At 40.7% G+C, this 21,253-nt stretch overlaps 1 protein-coding gene across 21 annotated transcripts in view; it reads left to right on the top strand.

Annotated features, from left to right (window-relative positions):
* RHBDD1 (rhomboid domain containing 1) overlaps positions 1-21,253 on the top strand; it is a 230,045-nt gene that overhangs the window by 63,729 nt on the left and 145,063 nt on the right. For all 21 annotated transcript variants that reach the window (XR_011387078.1, XR_011387077.1, XR_011387073.1 and 18 more), the window contains 3 exons: positions 5,519-5,607; positions 7,472-7,528; positions 16,149-16,292. Coding sequence is in view for 15 of the 21 variants with exons in the window: in XM_070070119.1 (XP_069926220.1) it covers positions 5,519-5,607; positions 7,472-7,528; positions 16,149-16,292 (290 nt within the window). In the remaining 6 variants the exon portion in view is untranslated. The remainder of the gene's footprint in view (positions 1-5,518; positions 5,608-7,471; positions 7,529-16,148; positions 16,293-21,253) is intronic.

Below are 21,253 nucleotides of genomic sequence, written 5' to 3'. Positions count from 1 at the left end.
ACTAAAGGTTTTTTTTTTTTTTTGCATTGGCTTAATATACAGTGATTTTCCAGGAAAAGTGTAAAGTGAATTGTAAATGTAAATTGAGGGAGAATTGAACTTTGCTTTATTTGGAATCAGGAGTCACTTACTCTCACATAAAATCACATCACCAGTGGAACTGTGCATGAGATGTGTGTCTTACAGGGAAACCCATCTGTAACTGCCTACATTTGTCATTCTCACTTTCTTGCAGATTCCATACATAGTTGCAAGCAAAGGCATACTTTATGCCTCCCACATTCCTAATCATGCGCTAAGGCCTGTGTGATCTAACTTTTGCCTGTCTTTCCAGATTCACCTCATGAAGTACCCTGTGTACACTGCCCTAGCCAGCTACATTCTTCCCTCAAACTGTGTCATATGTGCCTCTGTGTATCTACAGTGTCGTTCTAAGTGACATTTCTTTAAGGAGCCATTCCAGACCACTCTTGGGAAAGTAGACTCACTTTCTTTTTTCTCCCTCCCTCCCTCTTCCCCTCCCTCCCTCCCTCCTTTCCTTCCTTCCTTTCTTTCTAGATTTATCTATTTGAAAGGCAGAGTTACAGAGAGGCAGAGGCAGAGAGGGAAAGAGAGGTCTTCCAACTGCTGGTTCACTCCCCAGATGACCTCAATGGCCAGAACTGTGCCAATCTGGAGCCTGGAGTGAGGAGCTTCTTCCAGGTCTCCCACGCGGGTGCAGGGGCCCAAGGATTTGGGCCATCTTCTACTGCTTTCCCAGGCCATAGCAAAGAACTAGATCAGAAGTGGAACAGTTGGGACTTGAATTGGTGCCCATATGGGATGCTGGCACTGCAGTTGCTTTACCTGCTAAGCTACAGTACTGGCCCCAAGACTCACTTTCTTATGCTTAACATAATCTGTAGTGTGTGTGTTTGTGCACACAATGCCTGTATCCCCCACTAGATTATAAGTTCCAGGAGACAGATATCATGTTTATGTTGTTTATGTAGTAGTCACTCAAAAGACATTTGAGTGAATAAATGAAAACTACCTTCTCAAACCAGCTCAGGGAATTATCTTACTTAGCTCCATGTTTCCATGTTTAGTGTTTGTACCTTGTTTAATAATCCAACATGAATAGTAGAGGATACATTGACAGTTTGGTTCTTTAGGGGAAATAATATTGGAGGGTGTCTAGCTTTTATCTCTGAGGCCAAAGTGGGTGAGAGTGGGAGTCCCTTACAAATTGCCAAGAGACATGCTAATGTAGTGTAATAAGTGAAAAAGGCGTAAGAGACAGAAAACAAGTAGTTTAAGAATGGTTTATTTCTGGAGGAAGCAATACTGTAAAGATCTTTTGTAGTGGCCTTAATGTTTAAGACTTGGAAAGTTCTATAGTATCTTGTTGATGTACTGCTAATATGGAACCATTTATTAAGATCCCCAAACTCCAGAGCTCCTGATGGGTTAAGTCTCCAGCTGTTATAGGAGAGAATTAAGGAAAGTACAGTAGGCCACTGCTAGCTGTTCTTACCTGTTCCCTTATCTTGTCTAACACTTGTCTTCATCATATTATGCCATGAGGTCATTTTCTCTGCATGCAGAGGGAGATCCTTGTCTTAGAGAAATGTACTTTCTTCTTTCTAAGCACTATGTGAGAGGGTGACCTCTTCAACTGTGGAAAGAAGTTGCCATTTAACTGAGGAGGAACTGTATAGCTTGTCATAACTTTCAATCATAGCTCCAGTTTTTCATTCTTTAACAGTGGTACTGGGTTTGGTCCGTGTCACAGCCATTCCATTTCTGATCTGGCTCCCTGCTAATGGCCTGAGAAAGCAGTGGAGGGTGGCCCAAGTGTTTGAGCCCCTGCCATCTGCATGGGAGACCCGAATGAAGCTCCTGGCTCTTAGATTCTGCCTGACCCAGCCCTGGACTTTGCAGCCATTTGGGGATTGATCCAGCAGATGGGAAATTCCTTACTGTGTCTTTCCTTCTTTCTGTAGCTCTGGCTTTCAAATAAATAAATAAGTATTTAAAATTAGCACTGCAGGGTGGAAGCATTTTGCATAACCACTTAGTCCAACCTTTAAGTAGCTTCTTACAGGGTGAGGATCAGTTTATGCTGGCTTGCTAGGAAAGAACACCATCTGATGGGGCTAATAATATCTGCATTTAGTTTGTGTAACTGAAATCTACAATAATAGATTAACCTTAATTTTGCTCCTAAGTTGCCTTTCCACCATAACTATCTCTAATAAATAATGGGTAGCAACATTTACTTGATTTTATATTTTTCATCTTTTAGTTTTTATACTCTTTAAACATATATTGAGGTCCCACCCTGTGTCAGGAAATACCCAAGAGCTGCATATCTTGAGGTCCTTAGGACAGAAAATAATGGCTAAAGATTTTTCAGGATTGTGGAAACACATTTAACTTCATATTGAAAAGCACAGTGAATCTCAAGCAGACTAAATACATCTATGATATAAATGACTGTGGTAAAATGAAAGTGTATCCAAAATAAAGAGAAAATCTTAAAAGCAGAGAAGAAAGATTAGATTGCCTACAGAGGAATGACCATCCGATTGACAGTGCAGAAGATCCTATTCCTATCATCAGAACTCATGCTGAAATGACCATGTTTTAAGACACAGAAAGATTATGAGAATTTTTTATCATCAAACATTAAGTGAAAGAATTACTAAGAGTTAGACTTGATTTTACAAAGGAAGAAGCTGCACCCAGAAGTAGGCTATACCATTACAGAAGCAATGGCATAGCAGTTTGGGCAGGGTGCTAATAAAAAAAAGCAATCTGAGCTAGTGGCTGCCTCTGTGCTATGGTTTGAGGACCAAGACATTTTTCCAGTTGAGTGTGTAAATACTTTGCCTTAGTACTCATGACTAAAATTCTCATGTTCGTGATGAATTATTTTCATATCAGGCTTGGGGTATCAGCTAAGAACTTAGTGAAGCCCCAGGCTTACTCTGATTCCAAAACTTCCAAACTTCTGTTGAGCCTGTGTAGTTATGGTCACAATAAGACACTCTGATATATTTGAAGGTGGATTTCTGCCACTGATGAGAACACTCAGATGCGCCTTCTTCCCCCAAAGCCTGGACTTCCTTCTGCCTCTGTAGCACCCCTGGGTCAGGTATAAAGTACCCCCATCCTGGGACTGGGGACTACCTTCCCTGTCCAGTTCTCCCAACCTCTGCAGGTCTGTTTCTTCTCTCAGGATGTAGGTGTGCCATGGAGGGTGAAGGTAGCTGATTTATAGAGTGGTTACCAATAGAAAGTTAACAAGCCTCTTAAAATAAGCAGTATACTGGGGCTGGCGCTGTAGCAGGTTAAGCCACAGCCTGCAGTACCAACAGCCCACATGGGCGCTGGTTCAAGTCCCAGCTGCTTCACTTCTGATCCAGCTCCCTGCTAATGCACCTGGGAAAGCAACCCATGTAGGAGACCCAGAAGAAGCTCCTGGCTCTGCCCAGCCCTGGCTGTTGTGGCTATGTTCAGCCTCCCTTACTCTCTCTGTAACTCTGCCTTTCAAAATAAATTAAGTCAATATTAAAAAAAAATAAGCAGTATATCCGTTTTCATCTATAGAAACTTCTCCCCCCTTTTTTATAATATTGAGAGATACTCAGTTTTGATTGAATGAGATCATACGCCCTTCTTATGATTTAACAAATGAATGCCTTTATAGAGTTTGAACAAAATTAACAGGCACTGTTGCAAGATTTATCTGTCCACTTATATACATTTCTTGGTCTATATACTGTATTTCTTTTTTTTAAACTTTTATTTAGTAAATATAAATTTCCAAAGTACAGTTTATGGATTACAATGCTTTCCCCCCCGCATAACTTCCCTCCCACCCGCACCCCTCCCATCTCCTGCTCTCTCTCCCATTCCATTCACATCAAGATTCATTTTCAATTATCTTTATATACAGAAGATCGATTTAGTATATATTAAGTAAAGATTTCAACAGTTTGCACCCACACAGAACATAAAGTGTAAAATACTGTTTCAGTACTAGTTATAGTTTTTGAGCTTTTACTTTTGAATAAATCACAGAAAAGACACTATCATGCCCTCAGGATATGTGTGTGCACATGCAAGTGACAAACAGACAAACACAGAAGCACTGGTAGTTCCCCAGATGGCTGGGTACATGCTACAATAAGGTTGAAGCAGCAGCCCTAAAGGAAGGCAGGAGAAGGAAAGACCAACTTTTCAACTGGAGCATCATTTTTATGACAGGTGTGGTTCAACTTAGCCTTGTGGTAATCTGTGAGTGATTGGGATGTGTGGGGATGGTGTAGTAGATGATGAGAGTGGAGGAAAGAGATGGGCAAGGCCAAGTGTTAGCAGATCTTGAATGCACACTAGTGTATTCTGTAAGCAGAGCCAGTGGATTTCAGAGAATGGCAATGACAGGATCTGTCCCCTGTGTTAGGAGCAAAGCTGATGACAGTGTGTAGGATGCACTGGCAGCAAGGACACCAGCTGTATTATTTCCTTTAATTCATTCTTTACTCATTCAAAATAGATTCATCTGGGGGCTAGCTTTGTGCATAATGCTTTGCTTTTCAGAAAAGTCTTGGCACACACCAGGGAGCACTGGAAGCATAGCTGTGGTGGTGGGAATGCAAAGAGATGAGACACAGCAGGTAGAAAGGAGCGAGATCCCAGAAGAGGGTAATTTAAGGTGTCGATGGACATACGTGAATGTGTGTGTGTGTGTGTGTGTGTGTGTAGATGGTGGAGGCAGCTGGACGTTGAGGTGAGGTGCTTAGAGAAGAATACATTTTGTAGGTATTTCTTCCTCTCAGGCTTTGAGGTCATCCAGCCAGTGAACTCCACAGGAGCATCCCAGCCCACAGCCAAGCTGGAAGTACCCAGGCCCCTAGAAGTTTGGCCACTTTGGTAAAAGTGTGCGTTTAAATCTTATAAGCAATCACACATCTTAGATACTGGTTTAAGAAGAGTGGAACCAGTTTGATACCGTAACAGTTCAAGTTTGAAGCTTAATTTTTTGTTTGCTTTTGCCGAGTGACTGAAAGGTCACTTTGCTTTTGCTGAGTCTCACTTGTTCTTGCTTTGCCTGTTAGCAGTGTACAAAATGCAGCCACGTGCTCTGCTCTGAACTCCGATAGGCATCATGCGGCAAGGACACCAGAATGGCTGCGGAAGTTCGGATTTAATTCTGAATGAAGGAAACTTTCGTTGATATTTTATAATGAGAAGCACAGAGAGAAAATGGAAGTAGTTTAATGGCTTGTGTTGACCAGTGCTTCCCTGCTCTGATGGAGCCAAACGGCTTCTCTTTGTGCAGCAGGGGCATTGAATCAAACATACGGTGGTGTTATTATTCATTGTACCTTTTTCCCCCCTGTAAAGTAGGAAAATGTTGTCCTTTGGATTGAGTTAAATGCTACTCAGCATAAAAGATGTGGTGTGGAACAAAGCCTTCACTGTGGGCTAATGAGAACAAACACTCAGAAGGGGTCTCCTTCTTTCCCAGGTCTTCCTTTTCTGGGCACCTGGCCGGGATTCTTGTTGGACTGATGTATACTCAAGGGCCTCTGAAGAAGATGATGGAAACATGTGCAGGTACATTACAGAATGTCATTGGCATGACAACCAGTTGGAAGCACATCTTAATTTTATTGTAAACAAACCAATCCCACATCTTTCTGTGTTTCAGCATAGGAATTCCCTAAGATGCTGACTATTTAAACCAATAGATGAGGTGGCTGGTACAGTTCCTCACAGTACTCCAAAAGAGATGGTGCAAATCCAAATCTTAAACCTGAGCTTTTTTGGGGCAACAAATATCATTATATGTTGTTTACTGTTAGTTTTAATTCTACGCACAGAAAACCACACTTTCCTCAAAACTGCAGAGAACTAAAGCAGTTCTAAAGTAATACACCCTTCCACAATATTCCTTGAATTAATATATGTGCAAGACAGAGTTAAAAAAGGAAACCAAACCTGGAAGGAAGCTCAAAAACAGTATTTGAAAGACTTCAGAATGACCGCTGCGTCCTTGAAGGTTGAGACAGATATTCATGCCTGGGCAAACCAGCCTGTTACAACTTGAAGCTTGGCTGCTGTTTTTGTTTTTGTTTTTTGTTTTTTGTTTTTTTTTCTTCTTTGTTTTGCCCTTCATATTGATGCCTGGTGAAAATATTTTATTTTGAAATAAAAGCACTTTTTTACACCTCTTAATTTAAAATGCTATACTGGTTTTGACTTGTAAGAAAATTGTTTTGCAAACATGTGTTTTATAGACCATGCAAGTTTCAGTATTTCATCTTTTATTCATCGGAAGTCTTCTGAGACTATTTTACCTTTTCTTGAACCATAAATAATTTGTTTTCACAGTTTGTGCCAATGACTAGTATTTTTGCAAACCATATAATATTCATGATATTAGAAAGCTTTCCACACCACACAGGCACCTTTATTAGCAGGCTGTGTTGCCTTTTGGCTGATTTTTACAGGCTGTGTGTTGTATCTGTGCTTGTCTATTACTCTGTTTCTAGTGTGTGTGCTTAGAGCAGGCAGCAGGAGTTTCACTTATGGAAAATGTCTAGTTTTATTGTATTTTACATGCAATTTAATTATACAAATCTAGTGGGGAGTACTGATAAAGGGGGAAAATGACTCTTAGGAGTTTAATGCTTTGTTGTGTGTCTCCAGATTAAGTGGTTAGTAAATATTTCTGCAGATATGTTATGAAATTTAGGCAGGTGCTTTGTTTAATTTCTAAAGAGGCCTTTTTCCACAGTTATAAAACTTAAACTCTTAGTTTTCCTTTTTGAACCGTTACCTGTTTTCTTTGGAGACATTTTTACAATCACTCTCAGTAATACAACAGAAAATATGAAAGACTGAAGGAAACATTCAGTGTGCTTTGCCAGCAGCCTGCAAACTCTGCCTTTTCTCCTGGTGCAGACAGACAAAGGATGCAGAGTGAGCTGAGAATTGCAGTGACACAGGAGCCCCATGGAAAATGTCCTGAGCACGTGGAGACTTTGTCTGCTGCCTCCTGGGGAAGAAGGGTCAGGGTCAGGGTCCTCCATACCCTTCCTCTCTCTTGTCATTCTGCAGTGTTGAGTTGACTGTTCAACTGCCTTCTATAGGGACAAGAAATTATATAGTCCCTTATTAGAAGGGGAAGGGGCATGGCTCTCCTAATGCACTTGTTGGGAGAGGGTTCTCTTTATAGTCAGAATAACAGTATTGTACAAAGATATTGAAGCCCAATCCATCTTAAGTCAACAGGAACACTTAAGTGCCTTCAGTGAATTTGGATTACGCTTTCATTGGCCCCCACACACATACTTTTCCCTATAGATTTGGCTTTCAAACAATTGTTTAGAATTTTTTAACAAAGATCATCCATATCATTGGAAAATCTGTGGAGCCCAATGACTGCCATTGAAATGTTTGTTTCCTTCATCTTTAGGCATGTTTTCTTCCAATATTGATTACTCAGGACAGCAGTACTACTTTAATAGTTCAGGTAAGTACTTTATTTCATTTAATAAATTGTAATTTTTTAAAAAATTAGAATTTGTTACTGTAGAGCTGACTAAAGATAATACTGCTTTAAGTTGCAGTAGAGAAGCGTACAGGTTTGTAATTATGCCTACCTCATGCCCGGAAGCCAGATGGAGCAGTCACCTATGGAAGATATTTGGGTGGATTAGTAAGGATGGCCATGGTAGCAAGTAGTGCTGACATCAACAGTTGTGTGATTGGTGTGAGGTCTCTCAGGCACAGTAAGATTCACATGAGACCCAGGTCCCTTGATTCTCAGCTCATGACTGTGCTGCTGGAGGGGTGCTAGGAGTTGATTTCAGGTATACAGTTCTCCATAGACCACCCCACCTGCATATTCAGGAAGATGCATGCTTACTCCAAGATGTTTGGGTAAGCATTCCTCTAACAGTTACCATGTGACTTAAAGGGAGACTGTGTTTTTTACACATCTGTGTACATAGGTAGAAAGGACTTTCTGTTAAAAGCATTTAATCTTTTGAAATTAAGTCCTTTACATTCCAGTCTGGGTTACCTACACGGTAGTATCCTGGGCCAGCATGAGCAGATGGGTATTAAGCCATAGGCTAGGCTGGTGCTGTGGCTCAATAGGCTAATCCTCTGCCTGCGGCACTGGCACCCCAGGTTCTAGTCCTGGTCGGGGCGCTGGATTCTGTCCCGGTTGCTCCTCTTTCAGTCCAGCTCTCTGCTGTGGCCAGGGAGTGCAGTGGAGGATGGCCCAAGTGCTTGGGCCCTGCACCCCATGGGAGACCAGGAGAAGCACCTGGCTCCTGGCTTCGGATCAGCGTGGTGTGCCGGCCGCAGCACACAGGCTGGAGCGACCATTGGAGGGTGAACCAACGGAAAAAGAAGACCTTTCTCTCTGTCTCTCTCTCTCACTGTCCACTCTGCTTGTCAAAAAAAAAAAAAAAAAAAAAAAAAAAAAGCCATAGGCTATGCAACTGAATGCACCCAACTCTGCCACCTAAGTTCATATATTGAAATTGAAATTCTAAACCCCAAGATGATGGCCTTAGGGATGGAGCCTTTGGGAAGAAATTACGTCTTGAGGGTAGAGGCCTTTATAACAGCAACCCTGTTGGCCATGTGAGGACACAGTGAGCGTCAGAATCTGCAGGCAGGGGAAAACATGTGACAGCCAGACATATGACAGCCAGAGGGCTGTCACCAGAACTGGCCGTGCCAGCTCCCTGTTCTTGGACTTCCATCCTCCAGCACCGTGTGAAGTTACTGTTTGTTGTTTGAGCCCCCCAGTCTGTGGTTCTTTACTATAGCAGCCCAGATGGACTAAGACACTTATTTAGCTTAAATTGTGGGTCAGCATTCTCTTCTTTAGAGGAGCAAATAATTAATGTTTTAGGTTCTCAGGGTTTTGTTGGCCCTATGGTTTCTGTTGCAACAATTCAGCCTGTCCTTGTAGTATGTTAAACAAGTGGGCATTGCTATGTTCCAATAAAACCTCACTCACAAAATAGGCTCTGAGTTGAGTTTGGACTACAAGTAGTAGCTTATTGATCCTGACTTAAAAAATATAAGTAGAGGAATTATTATTTTAAAAAATATGTATTACTTTTTACTGTATTTTCCCTGCCAGGGTTCTTAGCCATAGATTAGTCTACACAGTACTATTTTATGAGTATTCTTCTTCTGAGTGCCAGAGCAGCCACTGTGAGAGGGAAGAAGAGCCACTGTTCCTGTCTCTGCTTTATAATCTGGGAGCAGGAGTGTAGGCTCTATCATACGTTTGAAAGACCAAACAGCAGAAACAAATAGGACTAATTATGCTGTGGGAGTTAAATGGGGATGCATGATGTTGGATGGTATCAAACAATGGGATGACAGCTAATAATGCTACTATTTATTGAGTTTTTCCTCTGTCTCCTTCTCTCAGTCTCCACCCCCCAAGCTGTCTTCTGAGACTTCTCAAGTCAGGGAGCCTGCTGTGCCCTGCTGTGTCCCTGCTTCCTGCGCTGCAACCTAGAAACTGCCTCCAGGAGCCTTTCCTTTATTTCCTGTCTCAAGGATCAAAGTCTGAACTACCTATTATACAGTGTCAGAACATCATTGTTTCATATGTTTTCCCCTGCCTTCTACTTAATTTTGGCAGGAGGGCTGGTGCTGTCCCTGTTGCTCCTTCCTGGCAGGCAGGAATCCAATCTAGCAGCATGAACACAGTGGGAAACAGGAGGTCCTACAGAGGAAGTGGAGTGCTGGTCTTGATGGATGAGTAGACATTATGGAAAGCAATGGGAGCAAAGGGTTTTCCGGGGGCGGGGCGGGGGAGAGGACATAGTATTTGGAATTGTCAAAATGTGCTGGAGAGCCACTGATGGATTACCTTCAAGCTACATTTTCTACGTAGTTCTGACGTCTTGAATCATGATTCTCAACACTGGCTGGATAAGGAATCACCTGAGCTGCTGCTCTAGCATATCCATGCCTTGAATTCACCGCAGACCATTGATATCAGAATGGGGGTAGAGGCAGAGACTTTGAATTTTTTTAAAAGCCTCCCTGGTGATTCCAAGGGGATGAGGAACCGAAGCTTAGGAGCTTGGGGTTTCCTAGGCTCGGGGACCTCAGAAAGGAATGCTATTGCTGCTCCCAGAAGAGGCTGCACTTCTGAGGATCTTACTTCTGATTTGGATGCATGCACTCCCTGAAACTTGGTCTCAGTGCAGAGGCTTAATTGTTGGACAGTGCCAGCTTACCTGCTTCTACCTCTGGACCCTCCTGAAGAGACAGGGTGTGATGAGTAGTTATAGACAAAGCTGATAAGCACAGTCATTTGGAAGAGCACTTTTGGTCACTGGTCGTAAGGGCAGGTTCACAGCAACTTCATTGTAACAAAGTGTTCTGCCCTTGTGACTAGGAGAAGCTGAGTTGGGCAGGAAGGCTGTGATGATTCTATCACCCATCTGGTTTCTCTCTTCCTGTTGACTTTCTTTTTCTCTGTGAGGCAAGGGATATGGTATCTAACAGCTTCAAGTTGCTGGACAAAAAAAGGATTTCTTTTTTGATTGAGTTTTTAAAATCTCCAGAACAGACAGCAGTGTTCTTCTGGGCAAAGAGAATAGAAAGAAGATACCCATGCACAGACACGGCATAAACCATCACAGATTAGCCAGTCCCCAACCTTGCATGTCATCAGGGAAATTGAGGCAGAGAAAAGTGAAGTCATTTGGCTAAAGTCTCAGAGGTGGTTAGTGCTAGAACTAGAACAGGATGATTCCTAGCCCTTGCATTTTATGCTATACAGAGACATGAGATGGGTGCTTTGCCAATTTAACCTTACAAAATAGGTAATTCCATTTAGTGTCTTCTCTCCTACCCCCCTCCATTTATTTAAAAAGAGAAAGAAGAATAAGGGAAACGTGCTCCTCACACAGCACACAGGCCAGAGGATAAAAGACAGAAATAAAAGTCCCTTTTACCTTTCTTTCTTATCCTCTGTAAGATTACCACATTTATATTCCTTCCTCTGAAGTGATTGGATTTCTTCAAAGGCAGAGCTGCATGAGGCCAGGTGGCCATGCTAACGGTCATCTAGGGAACTTTTATGGAAGCATATGTATCTCTTACAAGTAATGATTTATTCTTAATATGGCTGTCCCTAGCTGGAAAGTCTTTATAGGTCAAAGAGCCTCATGAATGTTTAAAAAGCTGTTACCAATTTTTCTAATCTTGCTGGTGTTTCTTGATCTCCTTTGCCATCAAATCCTGGTATGTGTATGAGGAACAGATGGAGTGGTTAATAGAATAATGATAACCAGAACTTCTTTTACTACAAAGCCAACCTATATAGCAGAAAAAAGTACATTAAACTAATATTCATCACAGTATATAATTTAAGCTTATTTGCCTTAAGTGTTTGATTGTTAGGTTTTTCAAGGAATGTTTGTTAAGAAGATTTAAAAGCCTCTGATTGAGCCAGTGGAACAGCTGTAGAAAATTTTTCATCCTAGGAGGCCTGTTTTCATTCCTATAGATATTGATGAGATCTTTGGGCTTGTTGATGATTTATGATTGATGATATGGAACCTTTAACCACACCAGTCTTTTTGACTTAAGGCCCCAAAACTTCCTGCTTCTCTGTCCCCATGTTTCGTCTGACAAGTACCAAATTAGATTTTATAATATTCAGATGTTTAGAGTTTTCGGCTTTATTTCATTAAAGCACTGCCAAGTTGTTTTTAAGTAGAAATAACATGAAGAAAAATGTCTTTCTGTATCAAGAAAGTGTTGTTCCAAGTCACTGCAAATATCCTTGGCAGTTAAAACTATAGATGCAGGTAGTGTCTGTGTGGATGAGCATGCAGACAATTTGAATTATTTTGTGTTTTGAATTTTGGATGCTGGATAGGTGGGAATGCTGCTTCCTTAACAGAATGACTTTCCACAGGGGTACGAAAGTGATAATGAGCCATGTGGGAAATTACCCAAGATGCTATCTGTGTTGCAGTGAAATAATTGGGCCTCTCAGGGAATTGGGCGGTCTCTGTAGTCAGAGATTGCTGAAGCATCCCATGGTATTCAGTGACTTAACCATAAATATTCCATTAGTGTTTTGGAATGGTTGCCCTTTTCTTTTGTTCTTTGTGAAGTGGATATATAAATTTTGTTTTTGACCATTCACCCTCACATGAAAGGTCATTTCTTGGAGAGGAGAATAGAAGGCAATATTCTTAACACTGCCACAGTCTTCTTTACTCTCAGGGTAAGAAACTTACTGGTGGAGTTTCCCAATCCAGGAGTAGGAGCTGAATTTTTCTGATGATTCTATTGAGTAGAAACCAATTAGAGAAGGAACGTGCATATTAAAGATTGTTATTCAGTTTCCCATTCGATCCTAAATCTTTGCAAGGATTTGGAAAATTTACTTACCTCCTTCTCATGTTCCAAATATCAAATTGCTAATATTCTGACAAGAAAAATGGGAAGAATATGGAAGCTGGGTTATTGGACATAGTAAGTCCTCACTGATTTTTACTGCATTAGGAACAAGACTTTTCGCAATTAGCCTTCAGAATCCTTAACACTTATTTAAGGTTACTTAAATTTTCTATTTTCCAGAACACTCAGCAAAATAGAACCAAATTAGAAGAGTATCATAATAATCAAATTTGAAATGGGCAATATACTCGAGTGGACACTTTTCCAAAGAAGCTATGTTAGTGGCCAGCCAGTAGATATTTAAAAAGATGTTCAATATCATTAGCTATCAAAACCATGAAAAGATATTCTTCAAACTCACTAGAATGACTGTAATTAAAAACACAGATAGCAGCAAGTGTTTGTGAAGACACAGAGAAATTAGAATGCTTGTATGCTGCTTGTGGGAATGTAAAATGGTACAATCACTTTGGAAAACATTCTGGCACTTCCTCAAACAGTTCAACAAAATTGCCTTTTGATCCAGAAGTTCCACTTGTAGTTTTATACTCAAGAGAAATAAAAGCATATGTCCACAAAAAAAAACTGGCTCACAAATGTTTGTGACAGCATTGTTTATCATAATCAAAAGATACAAATAATCCAAAAGTCCACTAACTAATGTATAGGTAAAATGTGGGCTGTGTAAACAGTGGAATATTATTTGACCATAGAAAGATTCATGACACATTGAGGAGTCTTGAAAACATGCTAAGTGAAATGAACCAGATATAAATGTATATTATTTTATTCTATTTGCATGAATTATCCAGAATGGGCACATTTATAGAAATAGAAAGTAGAGGTATGGGGCCAGCGCTGTGGCGTACCAGGTGAAGTCGCCACCTGCAGTGCCGGTTCGAGACCCAGCTGCTCCACTTCCAATCCAGCTCTTTGCTATGGCCTGGGAAAGCAGTGGAAGATCACCCAGGTCCTTGGGCCCCTGTGCCCGAGTTGGGGACCTAAAGGAAGCTCCTGGCTTCGGATTGGAGCACTCCAGCCATTGTGGCCAATTGGGGAGTGAACCAGCAGATGGAGGACCTCTCTCTCCCTCTCCCCCTCCCTCTCCCTCTCCCTCCCTCCCTCCCTCCCTCCCTCTCTCTCTGCCTCTCTGCCTCTCTGCCTCTCTTTCTATCTCTGTGTAGCTCTGACTTTCAAATAAATAAATAGATAAATCTTTTTTTTTTTGAAAAAGAAAGTAGGTGTAGTGGTTTTTTAGAGATGAGAAGAATGGGAAATAGAAAGATATTAACTAAAGGGTACATATTTCATTTCTGGGATGAGGAAAGTGTTAAAACTTGATTGTGGTGATATTAGTACAACTGTGTGACTATACCAAAAACCATTGAGTCATACATTTTTAGATGGTGAATTAATTCTATGGTTTTCCAATGTTTTAGTCTGTTTTCTATTATTGTAACAAAATACTTAATTCATAAAGAATAAGGGTTTATTTAGCTCATGGCTTTTGGGACTGAGAAGTCCAAGAGCATGGTGCTGGCATCTTGTTGGCTCTGATGAGGGCCTTCTTGTTGCATCACAGCTAATGTAGTGAGCATCATTGTTCCTCTTCTTATAAATGCCATCTAATGCCATCGTGCGGCCCAACCTTAATGACCTTGTATAATCCTTATTACTTCCACAAGGCCCTACCTCCAAATAATATCAGTGTAAGACTTTGGGGATTATGTTTCTAACATATGAATTGTGAGGACACGCTCCAACCATAGCAGTCAATTGTATCTCAACAACGCTGTTACAAAAACATCATCAATAGACAAATAATTTAAATAAACACATAATTATATTAGCTTATCAGCTGAAACTAGTGCGTTTTATTGTCATTTCAGTGCTTCTGCAAAAATGAAGACTAGAGTGCTGGCAATTTTTATGAGAAATAAGATGTTTCCCTTTTAATCTTATATTAAGGAAGTATTTTATCCATGACCAATACAAAAATTGTGAATATGAAATCTCAACTAGTGCTGCTGTGTAGTGTTCCTGTTCTGTATTTGATTGTGCTTTTTTTTTTCTATTTTCTTATTAAAACCATAACTCAGTCAGGTACTATGTTGGTTGATATGGAAATGCATAACACAACATAGTAAAGGTTAGGAATTTTCATCAACAGCAAAAAACATATTAAACATTTGAAATATCATCTTCATAGATTATGATATTGAGAAGAGAAAAAAAGAAACAGACTGTAACTTCTCTCTCATTACTCCAGAATAAGATTTATCATCTTCTATAGGAAAAAATTATTTTCCAAATGACTTCTGTTATTGTTGGCAATTAAACTGACAGGAAAGTTTGATGGAATTATCTTGCAAAAGTGAATTTTTCTGTCTTACCGATCGTCATTATTGCAATATCTGAGTTTGACACATAAAGCATTATTTAATGATTAGGTTATTTCTTTTATCTAGCAGATTTTTAAATATTTAGTTATTTATTTATTATGAGAGGAAAAAGGGGAGGGAGGGAGCAAGAGGGAGAGAAAGAGAGAGAAAGAAACATTCCTCAAACACCCACAACAGCCTGGGGCTGGTCGGTCTGAAGCAGGGTGCTAGGAACTCAATCCAAATCTCCGTGTGGGTGGCAGGAACCGAGTTACACCACTGCCTCCCAGGATCTGCATCAGCAGGAAGCCAGAGTCAGGAGTGAAGCTGGGTATAGAATCCAGGTACTCTGATTTTTGGAAAGTGCCATTCACCAGGCTGAAATTGTGGCATAGCAGTTTATCTCAAAATACCTACAACATTTGCATCCCATATGGGAGTGCCAGTTCAAGTTCTGTCAGTTCTACTTCTGATCCAGCTCCCTGCTAATGTGCTTGGGAAAGCATCTGAGGATGGCCCAGGTACTTGGCCCCTGCCACCCAAGAAAGAGACCTATGGGGTTCCTGGACTCTGTGTTGGACTTGGTCTAGCCCTGGTTGTTAAGGCCATTTGGTGAGTGAACCAGCGATAGAAGATACCTCTTTCTGTGTTTCTCTCTTACTCTGTAGCACTCTGACTTTCAAATAAATAAATAAATCTTTTTTAAAAATTGAAGTTTTGTTCATAGAGACTACAATGTCTGATGCAGAATTATGATCACAGAGACAGACATTGGCTAGTGCACCTCGACCTTGTTATTATTCTCTGAAGTATAATTCCTCACACAGAAATTTTATATTGTATGTGTTAAACATTGGTCTGCTTCTCATTGTTTGGGGGCCACACGAAAGTAAGGGTTTATTGACTGGTGTCTTCAGTATTTTCTTGGCTCAGGTTAAGACTTCATCAAAAAAATTCTGAGTATTGAATAGCTCCAAGCTGAAAGAATTCACTCTGTATGTCCGTAACTCCTGTCAGCCCTTTTCCAAGACCTCTAACCACCTAAATTAATATTTCCTTTTCTCATTAGCCCATCAGAATTTGTTCGTGTCAGTCCCCTCCTGGGCCCCTGAGGATAGAATAGTAATGAGACTATCATTGCCCACCCTCATGGAGATATTCTCCCTAGTTCATCTTTTCTTATTTTGAGGACTATTATTATACTCAATGACATGAATTATATGCATGTTTTTGCTTACACAAAGCAAAAGTGTGAAACAAAAGAGCAGTCTGTAGCTGTGTTCTATAAGCTGTTCATTCTGCTTCCAGGCTACTCGGGATATCAGGACCATTATCCATACAGCAGGCCAGGTTCCTATGAACAAGCACCAAGGAACTATGATGTGTACACGGCAGGACTGAGTGAAGAGGAGCAGCTGGACAGAGCACTAAGAGCCAGCCTCTGGGACCGAGGTAGGAGTCTTACACCCTTTAGTTATTTTAAAGCACACCTCACATGGTGAGGTGGTCTGAAAAAGGACTATTTGTGGCGAGTTAAACTTCAGTTTATAAAAAGGCTATGTTGCTGAAAACAATGTGTGCTGATTGTGATTGCGAAGAATGGGGTGTGATGCCATATTCCCAGCAACCAAAGCTGATAAGGTGCCAGACTGTGTATGTATTGTTAAAGTGGTTCTTTTTATAGGCCTGCTCTGCTCAGTGCTTTGACATTGAAGTCAAGAAACTTAAGAAATAATAGTAATAAAATCTTAGGTGCACACAAAAAGGAATTCGTGCCTGTAAAACGAACTCTATGTCACCATTTATCAAAATGTTGCTCATACACTGCCCACAGATCTTTCCCCAAAGTAACATTGACTGAGAATTCAAATTCAAGATTTAATGCTGTTGACCCAATCTCTCTGGGGGCAGAGTCTAACAATTTGTATTTTTATTTTTTAGTTAGTGAAGTATTTCTTTATTTTTAAAAATTTATGTAAAAGAAACAAATTTCATGTATTCCATATCTACAGTTTTAAGAACATAATGATACTTCCCACCCCACCCTCCTTTCTTCCCTCACTCCTACCTTCCCTCCTCATTCCTTTCTTATTTTTCTTTTAATTTTTGCAATGACATACTTTCAGTTTACTTTATAATCACAGGCTTAGCCCTCCACTAAATAAAGAAATTAAACAAGTAAGTAGAAAAACCACTGTACCTCAGGAGTATAAACAAGGCCTATAAACAATAATCAAATCTCAGAATGTCAATTTTGCTCATACACATTTTATTTTTGGTATCTGTATATCAGTTACCACAAATCAAGGAAAATATATATTTGTCTTTTTGGACTGGCTTGTTTCACTAAGCAAAATGGTCTCCAAATGCATCCATTTTGTTGTAAAAGAAAGGATTCCGTTCTTTTTTATGGCTGAGTAGTATTCCATCACTTATGTGTGTGTGTGTGTGTGTGTGTGTGTACGTTTGTATTTACATATACATATACATACAATTATTTCTTTATCCGGTCATCAGTTGATGGACATCTGGGTTGATTCCCTATCATAGCTTTTGAGTTGAGCTGCTGTAATATGGAGGTACAGATACCTCTTTCATATGCTGATTTTGTTTCCTTGGGTAAATTCTGAGGAGCAGAATGGTTGGATCATATGGTAGATCTATTTTCAGATTTCTGAAGAATCTCCAGACTATCTTCCATATTGTATGTACTAGATTACATTCCCACCAACAGTGTTTTAGGGTAACTTTTTCCCCACATCCTTGCCAGCATTTGTTAGTTTTTGATTTTTGGATGATAGCCATTCTAAGTAGGGTGAGGTAAAACCTCATTGTGGTTTTTATTCGGACTTCCCTGATAGCTAGTGATCCTGAGCATTTTTTTTTTTTTTTTTTTGACAGGCAGAGTAGACAATGAGAGAGAGAGATAGAGAGAAAGGTCTTCCTTTGCCGTTGGTTCACCCTCCAATGGCCACCGCGGCTGGTGCGCTGCGGCCAGTGCACTGCGCCTATCCAAAGGCAGGAGCCAGGTACTTCTCCTGGTCTCCCATGGGGTGCAGGGCCCAAGCACTTGGGCCATCCTCCACTGCCTTCCCTGGCCACAGCAGAGAGCTGGCCTGGAAGAGGAGCAACCGGGACAGAATCTGGCGCCCCGATCGGGACTAGAACCCGGTGTGCCAGCGCTGCAAGGCGGAGGATTAGCCTAGTGAGCCGCAGTGCCGGCCCTGAGCATCTTTTTACATGTCAATTGGCCATTTGTATTTCATCCTTTGAAAAATGCCTGTTTATATCCTTAGCCCATTTCTTAGCTGGATTGTTTTATTGTTGAGCTTCTGGAACTCCTTATATATTCTGGATATTACTCCTTTAAGAGATGTATAGTTTGCAAATATTTTCTCTCTTTCTGTCGGTTGCCTCTTTATTTTGTTGCCTGTTTCCTTTGCTGTGCAGAAACTTCTGAGCTTCATGTCCATTTGTCTGCTTTTGCCTTTAATATCTGTGCTGCTGTGGTCTTATCCGATTGTTGCCAATGCCAATTTCTTGCAGTAAAATACCTTTACTTTATATTCGAGTAATTTTTATTTTTTACTCAAATAGTTTGATGATTTCAGGTATTAGGTTAGATCCCTGAGTCAATTTTTATATCAGGTGTAAGGTTGGCATCTTGTTCCATAAATCTGCATGCACAGATCCAATTTTCCTGGCACCATTTGTTGAAGAGACTGTCCTTCTCCAGGGAGTGATTTTAGCTCATTTGTCAAAGATTACTTGGTTGAAGATGTGTGAATTAATTGCTGGAGTCTCTAATCTGTTCCACTGATCTACATGTCTATTCTTGTGCTGATACCAGACTACTTTTAATATAACTGCCCTGTAGTATGTTTTGAAATCTGATATTGTGATGTCTCCAGCTTTATTTTTATTGTTTAGGATTGCTTTAGCTATTAAGGGTCTCTCGTGATTCCATATGAATTTTAGGGTCATTTTTTTTCTAGATCTGAAGAGAACGTCTTTAGTATTATAATTGGGATTGTATTGAATCTGTAAATTATTTTGGGTAGTATATCATTTTGCTGATATTAATTCTTCAGTCTATGAACTTGGAAGATTTTTCTGGTTTTTATATTTCTTTCCTTAATGTTTTGTAATTTTTTATTGTAGATTTTTCGCATGCTTGGTTAAATTTATCTCCAGGTATTTAATTTTTTTGTAGCTATTGTGAATGAGACTGGTCTTTCTCAGCCATGGCATTGTCTGTGTATACAAAAACTATTGATTTTTGTGTGTTAATTTTATATCCTGCAGCTTTTGCCAGATTCTCTTAGGGTTCCAGTAATCTCTTAGTGGAATCTTTGGATCTCCCATGTATAGGGTTATATCATCTGCAAATAGGAATAGTTTGAATGCCTCCTTTCTCAATTGTGTCCCTTTTGTTCTTTTTCTTGTCCAATAACTCTGGCTAGAACTTCCAGAACAATATTGAATAGCAATGGTGAGAGAGGGCATCCTTGTCTGGTTCCAGATCTTAATGGAAATACTTCCAGCTTTTTCCTGTTCAATGTGATGCTGGCTGTGGGTTTGTCATATATTGCTTTGATTGCGTTATGTTCCTTCTGTACCCAGTTTGCTTAAGGTTTTTATTATGAAAAGATTCTGTATTTTATCAAATGTTATATTTGCATCTGTTGAGATAATCACACTTTTTTTTAAAGATGTATTTATTTATTTGAAAGGCAGAGTTACCGAGAGGCAGAGGCAGAGAGAGAGAAGTATTCTGTCCACTGTTTCACTCCCCAAATGGCCACAATAGCCAGAGCTGGGCTTATCTGAAGCCTGGAGCCTGGAGCCTGGAGCTTCTTCCAGGTCTCCCATGTGGTTGCAGGGCCCCAAGTGCTTGGGCCATCCTCCATTGCTTTCTCAGGCCACAGTAGAGAGCTGGATCAGAAGAGGAGCAGCCAGGACTTGAATCAGCACCCATATGGGATGCCAGGACTGGCAGTCAGTGGCTTTATCTACTACGCCACAGCACCGGCCCCAATCATACATTTTTTATCCTTCAATATGTTTTTGTGATATATCACATTTATTGATTTCCATATATTGAACCATCCCTGTATATCAGGAATAAATCCCTTGATTAGGTGGATGATGTTTTTGATGTTGGATTTGATTAGCAGTATTTTGTTGAGGATTTTTGAGTGTATGTTCATTAGGGATATTGGTCTGTAGTTAGAGTTCAAGTTGTTAATTTCCAGCTTCATTCCATTGTGGTTCAAAAGGATACATGGTATCATTTCAATTTTTTTTTTTAATTTGTTGAGACTTGTTTTATGGCCTAGCATATGGTATATCCTAGAGAAAATTCCATGCATTGATTAAAAATACATGTATTCAGCAGCTATGGGATGCAGTGTTCCACTAGATATCAATTATTCCATTTCATCAGTAGTTTAGATTATCTCTGTTGTTTCTTTGCTTTTTTGTTTTTTGGTTTTCTTTTTTGTCTAGTTCATCTGTCCATTGATGAAACTGAGATGTTGAAGTCTCCCATTATTGTTGTATTGGGGCCTCTGTCTACAGATCTGTTAACTTTTTTTTTTTTTAAGTTTTTTTACTTATTTGAAAGAGTTACACAGAGAAAAGGAGAGGCAGAGAGAGAGAGAAGTCTTCCATCTGCTGGTTCACTCCCCAATTGGCTACAAAAGCCAGAGCTATGCCGATCTGAAGCCAGGAGCCGGGAGCTTCCTCTGAGTTTCCCATGTGGGTGAAGGGGCCCAAGCACTTGGGACATCTTCTACTGCTTTCCCAGGCTTTAGCAGAGAGCTGGATCAGATGTGGAGCAGCCAGGACTTGAACAAGCGTCCACATGGGATGCCGGCATTGCAGGAGGCTTTACCCGCTAAACCACAGCACCGGCCCCAACATTTGTTTTAAATAGCCAAGTGCCCTTGCATTGGGGTGCTTACGCATTTACTGTAGTCATATCTTCTTGTTGAATTAATTCCTTAATCATTACATAATGCCTTTTGTCACTTTTTTTTGTTTTTTTTTGACCGGCAGAGTGGACAGTGAGAGAAAGAGACAGAGAAAAAGGTCTTCCTTTGCCGTTGGTTCACCCTCCAATGGCCACCGTGGCCGGTGCGCTGCAGGCTGGCGCACCGCGCCTATCCAAAGGCAGGAGCCAGGTGCTTCTCCTGGTCTCCCATGGGGTGCAGGGCCCAAGCACTTGGGCCATCCTCCACTGCCTTCCCGGGCCACAGCAGAGAGCTGGCCTGGAAAAGGGGCAACCGGGACAGAATCTGGTGCCCCAACCGGGACTAGGACCCGGTGTGCCAGCGCCGCAAGGCGGAGGATTAGCCTAGTGAGCCGCGGCACCGCCCCTTTGTCACTTTTAAGTTTTTGTGTTAAAGTAT

This window comes from Oryctolagus cuniculus, chromosome 3 (assembly GCF_964237555.1).
Source record: "Oryctolagus cuniculus chromosome 3, mOryCun1.1, whole genome shotgun sequence".
In the NCBI taxonomy this organism is placed as follows: Eukaryota; Metazoa; Chordata; class Mammalia; order Lagomorpha; family Leporidae; genus Oryctolagus; species Oryctolagus cuniculus.
Note: the sequence above shows the minus strand (reverse complement) of the source record. Positions and strands in the feature narration are given on the sequence as shown.